Source organism: Malaya genurostris, chromosome 2 (genome assembly GCF_030247185.1).
Source record: "Malaya genurostris strain Urasoe2022 chromosome 2, Malgen_1.1, whole genome shotgun sequence".
NCBI lineage: Eukaryota > Metazoa > Arthropoda > Insecta > Diptera > Culicidae > Malaya > Malaya genurostris.
Genome location: NC_080571.1, coordinates 42,372,624 through 42,389,405, shown reverse-complemented (window position 1 = coordinate 42,389,405; position 16,782 = coordinate 42,372,624). Strand labels below are relative to the sequence as shown.

The 16,782-nt window shown below is 39.7% G+C and overlaps 1 protein-coding gene across 5 annotated transcripts in view; it reads right to left on the bottom strand.

Annotated features, from left to right (window-relative positions):
• LOC131432866 (nephrin) overlaps positions 1-16,539 on the bottom strand; it is a 789,197-nt gene extending 772,658 nt beyond the window's left edge. For 3 of the 5 annotated variants that reach the window (XM_058599425.1, XM_058599427.1, XM_058599424.1), the window contains exon 1: positions 15,003-16,538. In XM_058599425.1, the coding sequence (XP_058455408.1) occupies positions 15,003-15,126 (124 nt within the window). In that variant the 5' untranslated portion in view covers positions 15,127-16,538. Of the gene's footprint in view, positions 1-15,002 lie in introns of all 5 variants that reach the window. The other 2 variants (XM_058599423.1, XM_058599426.1) reach the window with 1 other exon arrangement.
• Between the last annotated feature and the right edge of the window lie 243 nt (positions 16,540-16,782).

The window sequence follows — 16,782 nt, the reverse complement described above, 5'->3', positions numbered from 1 at the left end:
TTCCTGATTATATTGCTGATAGCATGGAGAAAAAAAATATGTTGTTGCGTTAAGTACAACAAGAGATATTCACGATCAAAAACTTATCACTCTCCCAGAGGGTAAATTTTGAAAAGGCGTCCCATAGTAAAGTAAGTCGTATTCACGACAAAAAATTACCCACCCGCAGAACTGGTTAATAAAACCAATTTCATTTTTGTTTTCTTTGTGCTGTCTTTCAGCAGTGATGGTAGCAGATAGATAGAGTCAAACTTTATGATTTCAATCTCAAAATTAGTTGCCAATGAGAATTTTGTGTTGTATTGAAAATTTGCTGGTTTGTGTCCAGGTTGTTCACCAACTAAACAGATTCTCTAAAAACAAGAGTTTTTTTCAGCAAAATAAATTTTGTTGTTAAAATCAACTAATTCGGTCGTTCCGTATAATAATGGAAAACCCGTTAGTGAATGTCACCTCACACAGTCAACCACGACCACGACGACGACGACGACGATGACGACTATATCGACCGTCTGCGGATCTGAGGAACCCGACCATAATTCATGGTTTACCGAAAGATCCGAGATGTAGCCATGCATGCATAGGCTATTTTCGCCCGACCGAAAAGGAGACAAACTGCTCAGCGGGCACTCGAAGTTGGTTATCACAAGCGAATGGAAGTCCGTCCCATCTCCCGAGCTTGGTTTGTTATCTTGCCATCCTGGCAACCGGAACCGACGTCGGCAGCAGTGTTTTTGTTTAGCGTCGTAGTCGTAGTACGTGCCGAGAGATAGATGCCAAGACTGGGGACTAGGCGTTCATTTAATTTTTATATGTTTTCTAGCTCCTTTCCTCCGAGCAAAAACCGGGCAAACCGAGTGGTGGGTTGAACTGTGTAGCTAATGAGACACGGAATCCGATCTGGCTGGGATTGGTAGTGCTCCGGGAAGGCAGGAAGACTGCGTCCGATATCCCACACACACACAGTGTCCCCGAACTTATTCGGTTTGAAAAGGGGGGGCAAACAACGACAATGTTTGTGTTTTAATTAGATTTGCCTTTAATCTGAGCAGTAAAGATCAAAGTCAGGCGTTTTAGGTCAACAAACATGTCGGTTTTCCCATTTCCTCGAGCTCTGGAATGGTTGGGATTCGTTCGTTGCAAACCCAGATTTTATGCTAGCTCAAGCTCACTGTCATGAATTTTAACAATTGGACATCTACTCATTACACATAATCCGCACTAAAAATAAAATTTATCCCAAGTGTAATTGAAACAGTTCTGGTTTATTGCAGAAAAAAAAACATTGACGAATTCTCCGGAACCATTCCGGGCATCGCGAAGCTATTTCTGAAGTTTAATCAAATTGAAAGCACAGCTCAAATATGCAGGAAATTACTGCAAACTTTTTGCTTTCATTCGGGGCTATTCAGCAAAACGTTCCTAGCCTCACGCTAGTGGGAGTGAAAAACCAAGCTTTTCCAGCACTGAAATGTGCAACAACAACAACAACAACACCAATAGCAAAAACACCCGATGCGGCAATTCTTCCACTTCACGAAACCCTTTTCTCGGTCGGCTACCAGTGCTCTACAGTGCCGGCGCCATTTCTATTGTTTGGTAGCCAGAAGATGTAAAACACCAAAATTATATGCATAAATTTCCAGTAGTGCGTCGTCCTTCTTTCGGCAAGCAAAAATGGGAGCTTAGACCCGGGGCACCGGCGACTTACTGTCGTTCCTTGTATGTGTCTGTTTGCTCGCTCACTCGCTCGTTCGCTTACTAGCTGTGAAACTTTATTCAAATACTCTGCCGAATGCCGAAATCAGCACTCGAATCGTGCTGCAAACCCGGCACACATCCATTATCAACATGCATCGTTTTTCCCGCCCCCGCAGCGAGATTACATTTGCTAATCTACGGATGAAATTATCAAACATTAGTTCGGTGGGGGGTGTGGGTGACGAAGAGGAGGAGAAGATGGAGGAGATGGACTGTTTACTAAACGGGACAACCGACATTCGACGGTTGTCGCGCGGGGCGGCCTAGAATAAATTGTTTATTCTGCGGGGTTTGTCAAACGGATCTGGACCATGGAAGAGGTACCACACCCGGAAGTCGTACCATCAACCTCTCCCCCCTCTGTCTCCATTGAACAAAGAGATTTGCCTCATCAAGATGTCGTATGCTGGACGGTGGAGCTCTAAATACATATAATGGTCTGTGATGATTTGATTTGTGAACCGCCGGACTGTGGTTCGACGGGTGTTTGTTCGTTAGTCCCATTATGAAAATTAGGCACGATCAGATTAATGCAAGCGTTCACAGTTTTGAATATGCTTTAATACGGTACGTACACGCAAAAGCGAAACGTTTCCCCTTCACAATTTGCAATCGAAAAAAGCAGTCATGAGTCATTAATTTGAATAACTAACGAAGGCCAGATTTGATTATCGAATGAACTCTGTCGTGAACAATGGTGTCACGCGTTTAAAAATTAATTCACGAGAACAGCACACCCGAGATTCACGTATTAGGTTTTGCACGAACATGACATAACCTCACAAAAATGAACAGAATGAACTTTTTTTGACAGTCGACGTGTACTTGTTTACAGTTTAAAAGTTCATCAGAAGTTCATCGTTCGAATGTAAAAATTGCAAGTTGTCTCACGCTCAACAGATTCATACATAAATCGCTCCTTGATGCTGGAAACATATACAGGGCAATCATTTTAGTTATTTTCACTGTGGAATACGTTTTTAACAGACACTTTTTCGTCATTTTTGCAATTTTAAACTTGCAGTCGCAAAACAAAACAAGTACACGGCAACTGTCAAAGATGAACTTGATTCATCGGCAGGTCATTTGTGTCGTCATCGTGCAAAACCTAATTGCACTCTCGAACTGGGGGTTCAACGCAAAAGGCCACTGGTCTTACAAGCCAGTTGTCGTATGTTCGAGTCCCGACCGGGAAGGATTCTCAGTGTCGGTAGGATCGGTAGCATCAGTCATACAACGGTTCTGCACGCTATGAATCAGCTGCGAAGTCTGTTGAAACAAAAGTTCAAGTTCCACAAAAGGAATGCCATATCAAGGTTTTGCTTACACAAGAAAGTTACAATAAATTCAAAACATTACCTTAACTGAAGCTTCCTGGGTTTGAAATTGTGTCGTTTACTTTATTTTATTGATCATGGTTAGGAAATCATTAGATTAGGAGAGACCGGGGCGAAAATGATCATTCGCAGTAATTCGAACACTAAATGTCACACCCAGTCGGCTAAGCCCTGCACTCAGTAGATTCGAACATCGGACGCATTGTGCACGAAAATTTTTGATTCGAACAAGATTAAAGCTGTGAATCACTAGAAACAGAGCTAATAAAAGTTATTTTCATTGACTGAAAAATAGACGAAAATGACAAGAAACTACTGTTACTCTCAGCTTCGCTTGCAAACTATGAGAACGAAATCCATGTCCAGTCAATGACATAAGCGGGACAGTAGTTTCAAAATTGTGTTTTTTCTTTCATTTGTCCTTTCAGTCATTTGCAGTTTTCAGTGAAAATGCAGTGTCGATATTCAACCAAGGCTGTGAGAATTGAAAATGACAGAAAAAGGTTTCACAATAAGTTTTAACTGTTGGTGCTCGAATTTGTAGTAGTTTTGGTTTTCAAAGAAGCTCTGGGATGTAATTACCTCGATTTGCCATATTTTAGTCACTTTTTATAGCCAAGCGCCACAGATTTTAAATACATCGATGAAAGAATGAGAATTGAAATTCTGCTGTTGCTACCTGAAGACGCTAGTTTGGTTTCGTCTTGTCACAGAGGAAAGAGTGACGTTGGCAATTATGCTCTCTCATTTTTTTCGATGAGAAACGAAAATGCTTCGTCTCTCTTCGTTTGTTCTGGTGTCGGTCATTTACGAATGAGACAGTAAAGCATTGAAAATGAGACTGTTGGAATGGTTTCTTCCATTGAGAATGCGTGACAATTTTAAACTCTGACTAGAACAAAAGAATGAGGAGATACCAGAGCAAGGATCACGACGTATGCCTGGTACTCAGGGGGAAGGGTATATCGGGGTTCAATTTCCATCGCAACACCAAATTTCCAACTTTTTCGCGGTATTCACTACAAAAAGACTGTCCCAGAAAGTATGGACGCACTTTGATTTCGCTGTAAATAATTCACAAGTGTTAGATATTCAAATTTTAATCGATATACTGATAATATTAGACTTCAACAACAGAATATTATACTCAACATTTGCTACTTAGCCATTGTAGACTAGCTGGCGCACCTTCTTGCGAACGTTCCTCATTAAATTCCGTACAGACTTCTTGGCGACAAGTTTTGACACTTCAATCTTTTTCGAACTGTTGAATGGTTTCGGCTGCCGTTTCTTAAGATGTACCTTCGTTAATGCCCAAAATTCTTCAATTGATCGAAGTTGTGGGCAATTTGGTGGATTCATGTCATTTGGGACGAAAGTGACATTTTTGGTAGTATACCGTTCAACCGTTGATTTCGAGTAGTGGCAAGAAGCAAGATCTGGCCAGAAGACAACGGGATCCTTGAGGCTTCGAATCATGGGTGGAAGTCGTTTTTGTAAACATTCCTTGATGTATATTTCGCCGTTCATTGAAGCAGTGGTGATGAAGGGTTTCGAAATCTTACCGCAGCTACAAATTGCTTGCCAAACCATAGCTCTTTTACTTAATTTTTCGACTTCAATCGATGTCTCGGACTGGTTAAACACTTGCCCTTCTCGCACCGTATAATATTGTGGTCCCGGCAAGGATTTGTAATCAAGTTTCACGTAGGTTTTGTCGTCCATGATTATGCTGTTCAAATTTCCAGCAAGAATCGAGTTGTACACTTTTCGAACCCTCGGCCCGATCGATGCTTCTTGTTTCGGACTACACTTTGGTTGTTTCTGCTTCTTATAGGTTCGAAAATTCAAACGTTCTTTGGCACGAAGAACATTTGACTTCGAAGTGCCCACTTTTTTGGCCACATCCCGAACTGAAATCTCCTTCTTTTGCTCGAACGCCTTCAGTATACGTTTATCCAACTGAGGATTAGCAGGACCTATTTTTCGACCCGTTTTCGGTTTATCCTCAAAGGTGTTATCCTCACCGAACTTCCTGATTGCATTTCGTACGGCTTTTTCACTTACTCCTTCCATTTTTGCTATCTTTCTCAGTGACAGTCCGCGTTCTGTGCACCATTTGTATACAATTTTTCGACGTTGTTCTGCTGAAAGTCCACGCATTTCGAAACAAACTAATGAAAACGAATAAAAAACTGCAGAAGTGGTTAGAGAAAAGTGTAAACAACAGGACGCAGCCATAAAAATTGACAGATTCTGAACCATTGCGAAATGGCAGCGGTTTTTGGTTGCGCCCATACTTTCTGGGACAGTTTTTAATTGCATTCAAAAGTCAGTCTTCCAATCTGTTTTTCCCGTTAGATACTGGACCAGAGTTTTTCAGGCCCTAAGAGACGAATAACTTTAAGGTTAAAGCCTCTTTAAACGAAACAAAGGAAAAAGCTCAAAGCGCTTTAGTACGCTATCATCGATGTAGATCCGATTATGACTTCTTTTAGTATCTTTTAGATATTGTGCTGCATCGGTCCGATAATCGGACCGATGCAGGCCGACAAAATCCATTGAATCCAAGTGAAACAGTTATTACTCTGAAATGGCTTAATTTTTTGTAGCGTGTTTTGCGGTGACATGTTTGAATACATGTCAATAACAGCTGCGCAATCGATTGGTTTCGGTACGGTTTATCGTTTCAATGATGAGTCGAATTGATCCGGAAACGCGAAAGAAAATTCGGCGCACTTGGTGCTCAGAAAGTGGTGTCACATACAACGAAATTGCAAAACGGGTGAAAGTGCACCACACCAGTGTCAAAAATATTATCAAGAAGTTCGGTAAGACCCTTTCCATGAAGGATTTGCCCCGATCCGGTAGGAAAACGGGTCCCAGCCAGCCCGGCCGGACTTAAAAGTGGTTGGTACGTCAGGAAAAACCCATCGGCGTCGACGCGGGATTTGGCCAAGCAGTTCAACACCAGCATCGGGATGATTCAACGGATCAAAGTTCGAAACCCCATAAAAACGTACAAGAAACAAAAGGTGCCCGAAAAGTCCCTGGTACTGCAAGTTCAGGCCAAAACAAGAGCGCGAAAACTGTATAACCGGATTCTACAGAATAAAGACGGATGCATCCTGATCGACGACGAAACCTACGTCAAGGAAGACTCTCGAGTGCTGCCCGGACCGCAATATTATACGAAATCGGTGTACCAGGACCTGGACGACGCTGACACCACGGTGGCGATGGAAAAGTTTGGGCAGAAGGTGTTGATCTGCCAAGCAATTTGTATCTGTGGTTTGCGGTCGTCGATTTTCTTCACGAAGGGCACAATTAACGCCAAGATGTACGAGGAGGAATGTTTGAAGAAGAGAATGCTGCCACTGTACAGAAATCATAAGGCTCCTCCTCTCTTCTGGCCGGATTTGGCTTCAGCCCACTACGCCAACTCCGTTCTACAGTGGTTGTCCAAAAATAATGTACATTTCGTGGAAAAGGACATCAACCCATCGAAGTGCTCGGATCTTCGGCCAATTGAAAGGTATTGGGCAATTGTCAAGCGGCACTTTCGGAAGTAAGGTACAGTGTCCCAAAACATGCAGGAGCTAAAAAAAACTGGACAGCTGCCATCAGGAAAGTCACAAAAGTAACTGTGCAGAATTTGATGAAGAATGTCAAGTCCAAAGTGCAAGCGTTTCACAGAAACTAGGATTTTCTTCAATATAATCAGTAAAATGCATAAAAATGTAATTTTTCTACAGTATATCGAAAACTGATGTCAAAATATGTTTTATTTTTTAATCAATGTTGCTAACTACTTTTCGATACACTCCTTAGGACTATGGAGCATCGGTTAATTGTCGTGCTCTTTCTTTCGGTTCTTCTTTTAGGTTTTGCATAGTATTGCCATTTAAGTGAAAAACAAATCCTGTAATAGTTTTAACACAAATGTGATACAAGTGTTGTATTTTTTAAATCCCGTCTTTTGCATTAGAAGATTGTAGTTTTTACACATACTATAGCACATCCCAAGTAGCAATTCGAAACTAGTTCTGATTGGACTAAGTCCAAACTATGTTGCAACAAGAGCACGAATGTTTTTTTTATGGTATACTTAACCCAACTATGTTGCAACAAGAGCACGAACATGTTTTTTATGTTATGCTGGTAAAAACAAAGTGACGGCAGTGTTTCTTTATAACATAAACATTGAACTAGCTATCATTTGTAAATTATCGTTACTTGATTCTAACGTATCTTTAATCACAGCTATGGTTTTAGTTACTAGTTGAAAAAAGGTTGCGACACCATTATAAATACGTAAGCGTATATGTAAATCGTTACGGTTAATTGATGTAGCAATAACTTAGATATTATAAGATTATAACATACAGTTTCTGCATTGATTCAGATAGCTATCGGTAGGTTTTACCAATATATTGATAGCGGAAATGCAACCTAAAAAACTTTTGTTGGCTTGAATATGGCGATCACACTATGGAGTCAAGAAGTGTAAAAAACATAAATAAAACCAGGATATTACTTTTATCAAAACTACTTGTTGACGAAAATAATGAAAAGCAGAATTTTTGTGAACATTTAGGGGTTTTGTTGGTTTGTGCAAAAAGCACATATTTTGTTTCTATTTCTTCACGTTTCACCTTCGGCTCGTCAGTGCTTAAAGCAGTTCAAATTGAACTGCCATCTCGTTTGAGAGTTGCATAAGTAGTGCAAACTTTGCGTCTGCTTAGCGGTTTAAGTTGAACTGCTAGGCACGAGATGGCAGTTCAATTTGAACTGCTTTAAGCTCTGACGAGCCGAAGGCGAAACGCGAAGAAATAGAATTTTTGTTCTATGCACTATTTTAAACTCGAAGAAAACTATATAGGGATTAAACATCGAATTGAATTTTAAAAAAATGAGAAATCACTCTACTTGGATTAATTTTGAGCATTCTGAACATAAGGTTTTTTCGTTGTTTATTTTCCATATCTTCATAAACAGAGTTTGATTGAAGGCGCATAAAAAAACAGGTAATTAAAGTTTCATTCCGCTCGATAGTTTTAAAATCGTTGTGAAATTTGTACCTTGTATCAAATTTGTAATTTCAAATACAATACTGTTTTTTCATTGTTGATAGAAAAACATTATGGATTCATTTAATGTTTATAATGTCGATGGTACCTAAGTTTCAACTAGTTTACTTGAAAACAAGTTATTTTCAAGTTATGGAAAGATAAGTTATTTCAGTATGAGTTTACAACGTAACAACAACTTATTTTAATGTGGAACACATTTTTGTTTTCTATATAGCGTTGCAAACTAGAAACTCAAGAAAAATACACGTAGAAATGTGGTCAGGTTTTGAACAATTACAGCTCAGTCAATTTTGTATCAATTATTAATATTATGTCACCATTTGATTGGAAATATTTCTACGTATTGATTTCAATGTTCATAGCCATGTATTTTTAATTTTATATTATTGAAATGTTGATTAATAGCTAGCAGTGTCCTATTTTGGCTGCAAAAAATCCCCGGCATACCGGATTTCCCTGCCATAGTCGACGGTTTTGAAGGAGTAAGCGATATATCAAAGGGAAAGCAGCGCTCTGATAGGTCAATCGAAGCAAAAGCAAAGCACGCGAATCTATAAATAGAAGCGAAATTATAGCTAACGTTTCAGTCTTATGCGAAGCTTGCTAGAGGTAGGTTGTTGCTACACAGCAAGACAAAAAGTGCCATAAACGATTTGAAGCTTTTATTGGTATGCTCTGATCTTGTGTCATGCAAGATTGGATGAAATCCCATGTTATGTCGTTTCGCCTGAGAAATTGACAACTACCCCTAATTTCTAATTTATATAAGATGAACTCGATTGATAATGAGAAATATTTTATCGCTTCAACCGAAATCGCAAAATGGTAGTAATGGTAGAGAAACGCTATAAAAATAACTGCTTGCATACAAAACTTGAACACAAGCTTGGTGAGGAGAAGCTTAAATATCGATATCCGTATCGCAAGCTCGTACAAACATATAATTGTATACATTTGGGCTATTGATGTAATTTTGTCGGCTACGAAACAAATACAAATCACGATAAATAGAGTCTATATTCTGGGTTCGCGTGTTCGGTGTTGATTCCTAATAAGGATCAATCTAAGCAGACTCTTGTGCATTTGCGGATTCAAAAGTTTGACGATTAATTGAATATGTCAATCATTGGAAATTTTGGTTGCCTTGTTCCACATCAACGACTCGAACAACCCCATGGGGCTGATCCTTGTAGTTTTGACCCGACATAGTAACTAGTAGAAACTGCGCTTTTTGAGTCATGCAAGTGGTTAGATATTAATAACAATCACTCAAATTTCTGGTTGCAAACTAGTCACAAATAAGCTAGCATAACACAAATTGTTACTTGGGATGAAATCAAGAATAAAAATATCCTCGAATTTTTCTAAGATGAGAACTAACACCTACCAAAGAATTAGAAAATCACTCCGACATTCGGGTCTACATAAAACAATTTAGTTTCAGAAGAACAGAAAAAATACTCGCGCTTTAAAACCGATAAAGTGAATAATTTTAACATCCGCGAGCGAGATAGAGGCTTTCGCCACCTAACGTCTTTCACTATTCCTTTTTGCCTTTCTCTACAGAAAGGTATTAGAATTGCTAGAAAAACCAACTTTCGTCTTTCTTTGATTTGAAAAATTCGTGAAACTTAAAAATATTTTTTCAAATATAAATTTATTTGAATACCATTTCTAATTTTATTTATACGGATTTTGTGATAGTGAAGCGGGTGATGATTGTTGTGGGTGCAATCCGATCCGAATTGGAAGCAACAGAAAAAAAAGTATGCACTTTAATTACATTGATTTCGCCTAAAAAGTTATGGTGTCAGCTTTGGTTATACTCAAGACTTTGACCTCTTCTGTGGGGAGATCATGGTAAGAATTTGTCTATTGGTGTTGTAATTTGAACTCCTTATGATCTTCCTGCTCTCGTTCGTCATCCATAAACCAAAGCAAAATCGAAGATCTCTTTTTGATTTTCCTGGACCATTACGAAAATTGAATATGGCTAATTGCTTTGCAGCTCCTCCGAAACTCAGGTAATCTGAAGCATTTCAATAAAAGCTGCTCAGATCTTAAGATGGCCTAAATAATACTACGTCGTATTTTTAATATGAAAAGCTAATATTATTCATACACTTGCTGTTAATTTACCTTGGTACTTAATAGTATTTCGTTCAGTTTATGTATTTCCTAAGAACTGTCGTAGCTAGTAGTAATTCCCGGAATAAAAATTGTTCCTGTTTATAAATAATAAACTGTAAGCAGGTATTGCATTCCTGCGTAGTGGAATTTGACCTTCTGTTTCAACAGACTTCGCCGCCGATTCAGAGTGTACAGAACCAGTGCATGGCTGGTGCTACGATTCTACTAACACTACGAATCCTTCCAGATCGGTGCTCGAACATACGACAACTGGTTTGTAAGACCAGCGCCATATGCATAATAATAAACTGTATCTATTGTAATATCGATTTTCTGTTTGAAGTGATGGCAGTTTCATAGATAATCTAATCTAAAAGAGTACGTTGTCACGTTGACAGTGTATCTTGACAGTGTACCACATAACGAAAAACATGTCCTCAAAAATTTGTCGGAGTATTCCGTATTGTTATTTGTATTTTGTTTTACTTCCACCTGTTTGATGCTGATGATGATGTTCATGCATTAGCAACAAAATGCTTATTGACATGGATTTAATTTATAGAAGTAAAACAGGAGCGAAGGGTTTCAAAAACACAGTGCTGTGTTTGAATCGCCGTAGCAAAACCTGCACTCCTGTTACTTCTGTGTATGATATTCAAACAATAAATTAAATTAATCAGCTGTATAACATGCATAACAACAAATTATTTCAGGCATCTTTTTAGTAAAGATGCTTTGATTTTTCTCAATCGTACCGGCACCGCGATTCTGGTGCGGTTGAAGCTGATATAAATTGACTAAAATTTGAAGGTATCATCTTTCAATACTCATTTTAGGCAAATTTATTAATTTCACTAATTTTCTTGGCCCTCCGTGCACTTTTGCTGATTAAAAACATTTTTCTACATTAATCATTTCCGATCAAATCAGTAGTGTTTTGACATGGTCATGATCGCACAAAATTCACTTAGAGTTCACATCAGTTGTGTTTTCGTAACGATGATTTATACCTTGGTTAAGATGACTTGTGACGAAATCAGTAGTGATTTTTATATACGAGATCGGTGGTTTCCCAGCCCTGTTAATAACTAATGATATTACATGTCGATATAAAAAACTGTTTATATTGGAACAACGATATTTATTTCATGTATCTCAACATTGTGAACTTTTTTTCAAATGGTCGCAAATCATTCACATTGTTCGAGTTAATTCAACTAATTGCAAGCGTTACCAACCTAAAACAAAAACAACCGATTTGATTTTCAACTAAGAGAATTTTGTTTCAATAACAACGCCAGTTATTTCAACTAAAATATTTGTTGAAATTGAAAAATATGTGTCCTCACTATTTGAAAGCATTTTTTTTCCCAAATAAATTCGTTGTTTCAATCATCGTTTCTGCTAATCAGAAAAACAAAAATGACAGTTTAGTTAAAACAACAATCGATTAGTTGTACCAAATTTTAACCAATCGAATTCAGAAAATCAACTAATATTCTGGTTGAAATGGGATCGCGGGTTGTTTCGGGCACATTTTGCAATGTCGGTTCTGTCAAATACACCGGATCTTCTCTTTGTCGACTTTAACCTTCAACACCCAGCACGCAAAACTACCTAATTTCAATAACCTAAATTGAGGTAAAGAGGCTCTAAGTAGTTTCCATACGGTATATCTGAGAGGTAAGTTATATCTACTCACTAGTAAATTATTTTCACTCAGCGGTTGAGTTTTATTATCCAGCTTATTGAACGAAACTTTCACTGTTGGGTGGTTTCACTCTGTATGGGATGGAGAATGCGAATCAAAGAAAAGATTCAAAACAACTCAAAATTAAACGAAGAAAAAGTAAAACATAGGTAGTTTTTATTTTCTGTGTGTTATTCATAACTGAAGGCACCGAACGATTGCAAAAACGCAAACAAATTTTAGTGCGAAACGTCGCCATGACAACGAGAACAAATCAAAAACTGTTCGATCGAAGCTGTCCGAAATGTTGATCACTGATGTCGGTTTCGCTTGAGAAAAAAGAAACTAACCCAGATTAGTTTAATCGACGACACGACCAGACACTCCGAAGAAAAATTGAAATGAAAAGTGTCTGTGAGCGATTTACCGCCAGTTACCAAAAATAGAGCGACCCCTTGATAATGATAAAAATAATCCTCCCGAGCAACACTGTTTAAGTTACCATGAACTAGTTACCAAGGAGCCCCAAAATAAATAAATAAACGAACCAATTCAAACTATTTCTGAAACTGTCGACTGATAAAAGACTGTGATTGTTCAAATTGCAGATAAAAAACAATACATATCCTCTAATTATAGTTTGATTTAATATTTGAGTCCACACATTAAAAGAATCACTTCAGGATATCTCCTTGCTTCGGCATTGTGCTCAAAAGAAAATTCGTTGTCCTTCCTATGTGAGAATGATAAAGTTTCTTTTCAGATTAGTCATTTTCACTAGATAAATTCAAGAAATTTTGCGATGTATGAGGTGGTATCAACTGCCCGTAATAAATTATGATTTGCTTTAATCGAATCGTTGGAGTCATATGGAACTAGAATTGATGCATTTGAGTCAGGTATTTAAACAAAAGAAAACTATTGATAAACACAGCAGAACGCAACATTGAAAAGTCTTCAAAGAGTGATGTGATATTTGAGACTCATGTAACATAACGTAATGTCGCATTGCGTGATGGTTAACACTGTGATGAAAAATAATGGTGCGTCAATTAATATGACGATGTCGCAGTTGCAAACTACGGAATTAAAAACGGAGTAGAATTACATTTAAATGAACTCGATTTTCGAAATTTTATTGAATCAACAATCAACAAAAGTATAAACCAACCGAAACATTTATCATTACAGTAGTATCACAGTTTCAATGTGTCAACCAACATTTCCGCCAAATGTACTTTGCATTGGGTGAAAGCTTTGCAGACGAAATCTGCAGATTGTCATCGTCTATGAGCGTCTTAAAACACTACTTGCTTCGGTATTCCGAATGGAATTCTATCCATCGTAGTTGGAAGACTCAACCAATGATCCGTCCCGATGACATCAACGACAGACACTTTGTGTTCGGAGATCCAAATTTGTAGTTTTATCGTTTCCCAACGAACATGGACAATTAACTTGTTCCAGCTATTCTTCGATACACATTAACCACTAGCTGCAGTTGACCGGTACAGAAAAGGCTTATGATCAAACCAACTATCTTTCGAGCAGAACGATTTAGCGTAATACGAGTAGTCTTGTCTCGGTTGATTGCGTAGCAGGTAGTTTACCCTTATTCAAAGATTGTTGATAGAATCCTCCCCAAAGAAATATTTCGCCGAACATTATATAGGGACAGCAGTGCGCATAGCTCCTTGCATCATTCCCATGTTCTCCTCGTTGGTTTGAGCCGAGCTATTAATCTACAACGGTTCTAATTCAGCAGTAGGTGGTGTCGTCACAATGTCCGCTACGATCGAAATGTTGCCTCTGACCGAAAAGAATAAAAGTTATTGCAAGAGAAAGTTGGAGATATAAAACATTTACTTGTCTTTGGCTATCAGTATAAAGTGCGTAACCAAGGTAACTGTTATTCCAAGTCAATAATTTATCAACTTGTGATGCCAGTTTCAAATATTTTCATGCGATTTCGTTTTGACATTACCAGTTACTGAGGGGTAGTCAAATTTACGATACAGTTTTGGAAGGCGAGTGGCAGGTCGTGTCGTCGGTTTAATCAAACAAACACTTTTCACACAACTGTGTTGGGTTCACACTTAGCAACGGGGGTTTGAGCAAACCTGATATGAAAACCAGGTTCGAATCTGACTCGATTTTCAGTTCAACAACGTTTAAACTAGGTTCGAAACTAGCTTCAAATAAACGGTTTGACAGCAGTTTGGGTGCATAATGGGTTAGGTTTGGCATCAAGCGAAAACGACATAAAAATGTTGAATTTTTCATCCCAAACTTAATTTAGTCTGATTCCTGGAAAGTAAATTTCAAAATTGTCGTCGAAATTAGTCAGAGTGCATTAAGCTCAGATGATTTTTCGGACCGAAAACTCGAATTGTCACAAAGCAGAGACCCTACAATCGGAATTACAGCAAAGCAACTAAAACAAAGTAAAATTTATTACATAAATAATTCCACATTTTTACATGCACCGTGACGTTTGAAATATTCATTGCTGCTTATTCGGTACAAACGAGCCGAACGGGAAAAAAAATCTCCACATTTTGTTTTATGTTGGAAAGCGACTGACTGTAAAAAAAATATCTGTTATTTGAATCGAGCAGAAAATCCTTTCATTTCTCGTTTCAACTTTGTTTTTCAAATCCGACCGCTTTCCAAATCCATGAGCCGCTTCATACATATTTAAGCGGGCTTTCATCACACGCGTCCCGCCTCCTGTGCCTGCGTCCCACAACGATGACGATGTCGTAGCAAATCGTCAAAAACAGTAACTGTTTTCATCTGATCCCACCCCCCAAAGAGCCCACAGGGGATCAGCCCGAAATCCCCACAAAGGTTGCAGATAAATGAGCGGCAGCACAATTTTTCCAACGTTTAAAGTATGACACCGGTCTCTAATTGATGTAAAATTCGTCCCGAGTGTATGTCCCAATGGCCAACTTGGATCAGATAAAAATGAACCATTTCTATGCTTACTGTTTTCGTATTCACTATCCTTGACGATGATGGAGGCGTCAGCTGGCATCAGTAATCCTGGCAGGATGAACAGCAGCAGCTGCAGAAGCAGGGCCAACCTGGCCGAAGTTCCCTTCCGGCACATTCCTACAATCACCACTGAATTGTTTCACGAAATCACTTGTAACTAGACACCACTGGGAAACCTCTCCGCCTCTCCGTGCCGCTGCACACTTCTTTTGCGTACGAAAAAAAACCTTCACCGTTACCCTTGGCCAAAAAAAGCGTCGCCTGGCGCTACCGGAGAAGTTCGGAGCCTCTGGACCGAATTTCGAGCCACCCGCAACTTCTTCTTCTATTCTGGCTACAACTTTTCTTTCTTTAATTATACACTCCCATTCGGAACATTGGATGCCATCCGGAGGCAACACACAGAGAGCGAGAAAAACTTTTGTATTCTTCTTATCTGGGGATTTTCCGACCACTGCGTGCCCTCTCTCCTTCACCACCGGCAACCGCAACGAATCTCGAACGATTGTGCTGCGGGAGTGAGAAAATTAATTAATTTATCACTTCACACCAGGCAAGATCGCATTTGCAGCACCACCTCTATCTCTCTCTCTCTATTGACCAAGTATTGTTGTATCAACCAAAAACCACTCTGACAACAACCGCCACCCCCAAAGGAACAACCGGCTGTGAAGCAGGATTCTTCCGCTATTATTTTCGGTAGACGACCCGAGGGGAACCGGAACCGAAATCTAATGTATAATCAAACCACGTTTTGCTTGGGCGGGCGGGCGGTCGGTCGGTCGGTCGGTCGGTGTGCGGTTCAGTACAGCTTCGCCGAGCACCAAAACACCGCTATCTTGCGATTCACTTAAAACCATGAATTTCCATCAAACCGTGGAAAGATGCCGCGCACGAAATCGATTTCCGGATGCGTTCGATGCTTATCGCGATTATCGCTCCCGTCTTCGGATCAGTGGGGACTGTCTTGATCGGCCGTTCACCGGGACATTTTTCACCCCCTACGTCCCAAACGTCGACCCGGAGAGAGCAGCGCCCACGGAAACAGCAATTTCCCAGATTCGGAAGATTTTATCGGCCGATCCGACCCAAACGACCTCCGCTGTGACGGCGGCGGGTCAACGGAAACACTTTCATTATGCTTTTCTCACCGCACCGAACCACAACCGGACCACGAAAGCGTGAAAGTAATCCTTATTACGTTCTACTGTGAAATCCTTCTTAGCGTCAATTTCGACACGGTTTCACAATTGCTCTTCACTTTGAATGTTGACTTTTCGTTCCCCCCTTAGAAAACCGAATTCACGTTCTTCACGTCATTTTCACACCGAAACTACACCGAAATCGTATCGACCGAAGTAGGCGGTTAGCCAGACAACCAACCAACCAGTCAGTCAGTCAGTCAGTCTGTCAGTCAGTCAGAATCAGTTCCACTTCACTCCAGTTAGCCGCGCTCGAGCACCGACAGTCCGGACTCCGGTTCGTGTCCGTACGGTTTGAAAGTAAAACTCTCACTAATTTGGTGCAGATTTGTGCAGAAATTGTGTGATGTAATGTATCTAAAAACGCCGTTTCCCTGTCGGGATGTCACGCTCATTTTTCATCGCCCCGAGCTCGCATTCTCTCGCATCCGAAGCTGCTTGGTCGTCACCCCGTCAGTTCAACTTACAGCACACAAAGCACCATGGATACTGGCTGAGATAAAACAGCATCCGATCCGACCGTTTTGGTGCTCTCCCGCAGTATCCACGGTTCGGTTGATCGGTTTCAG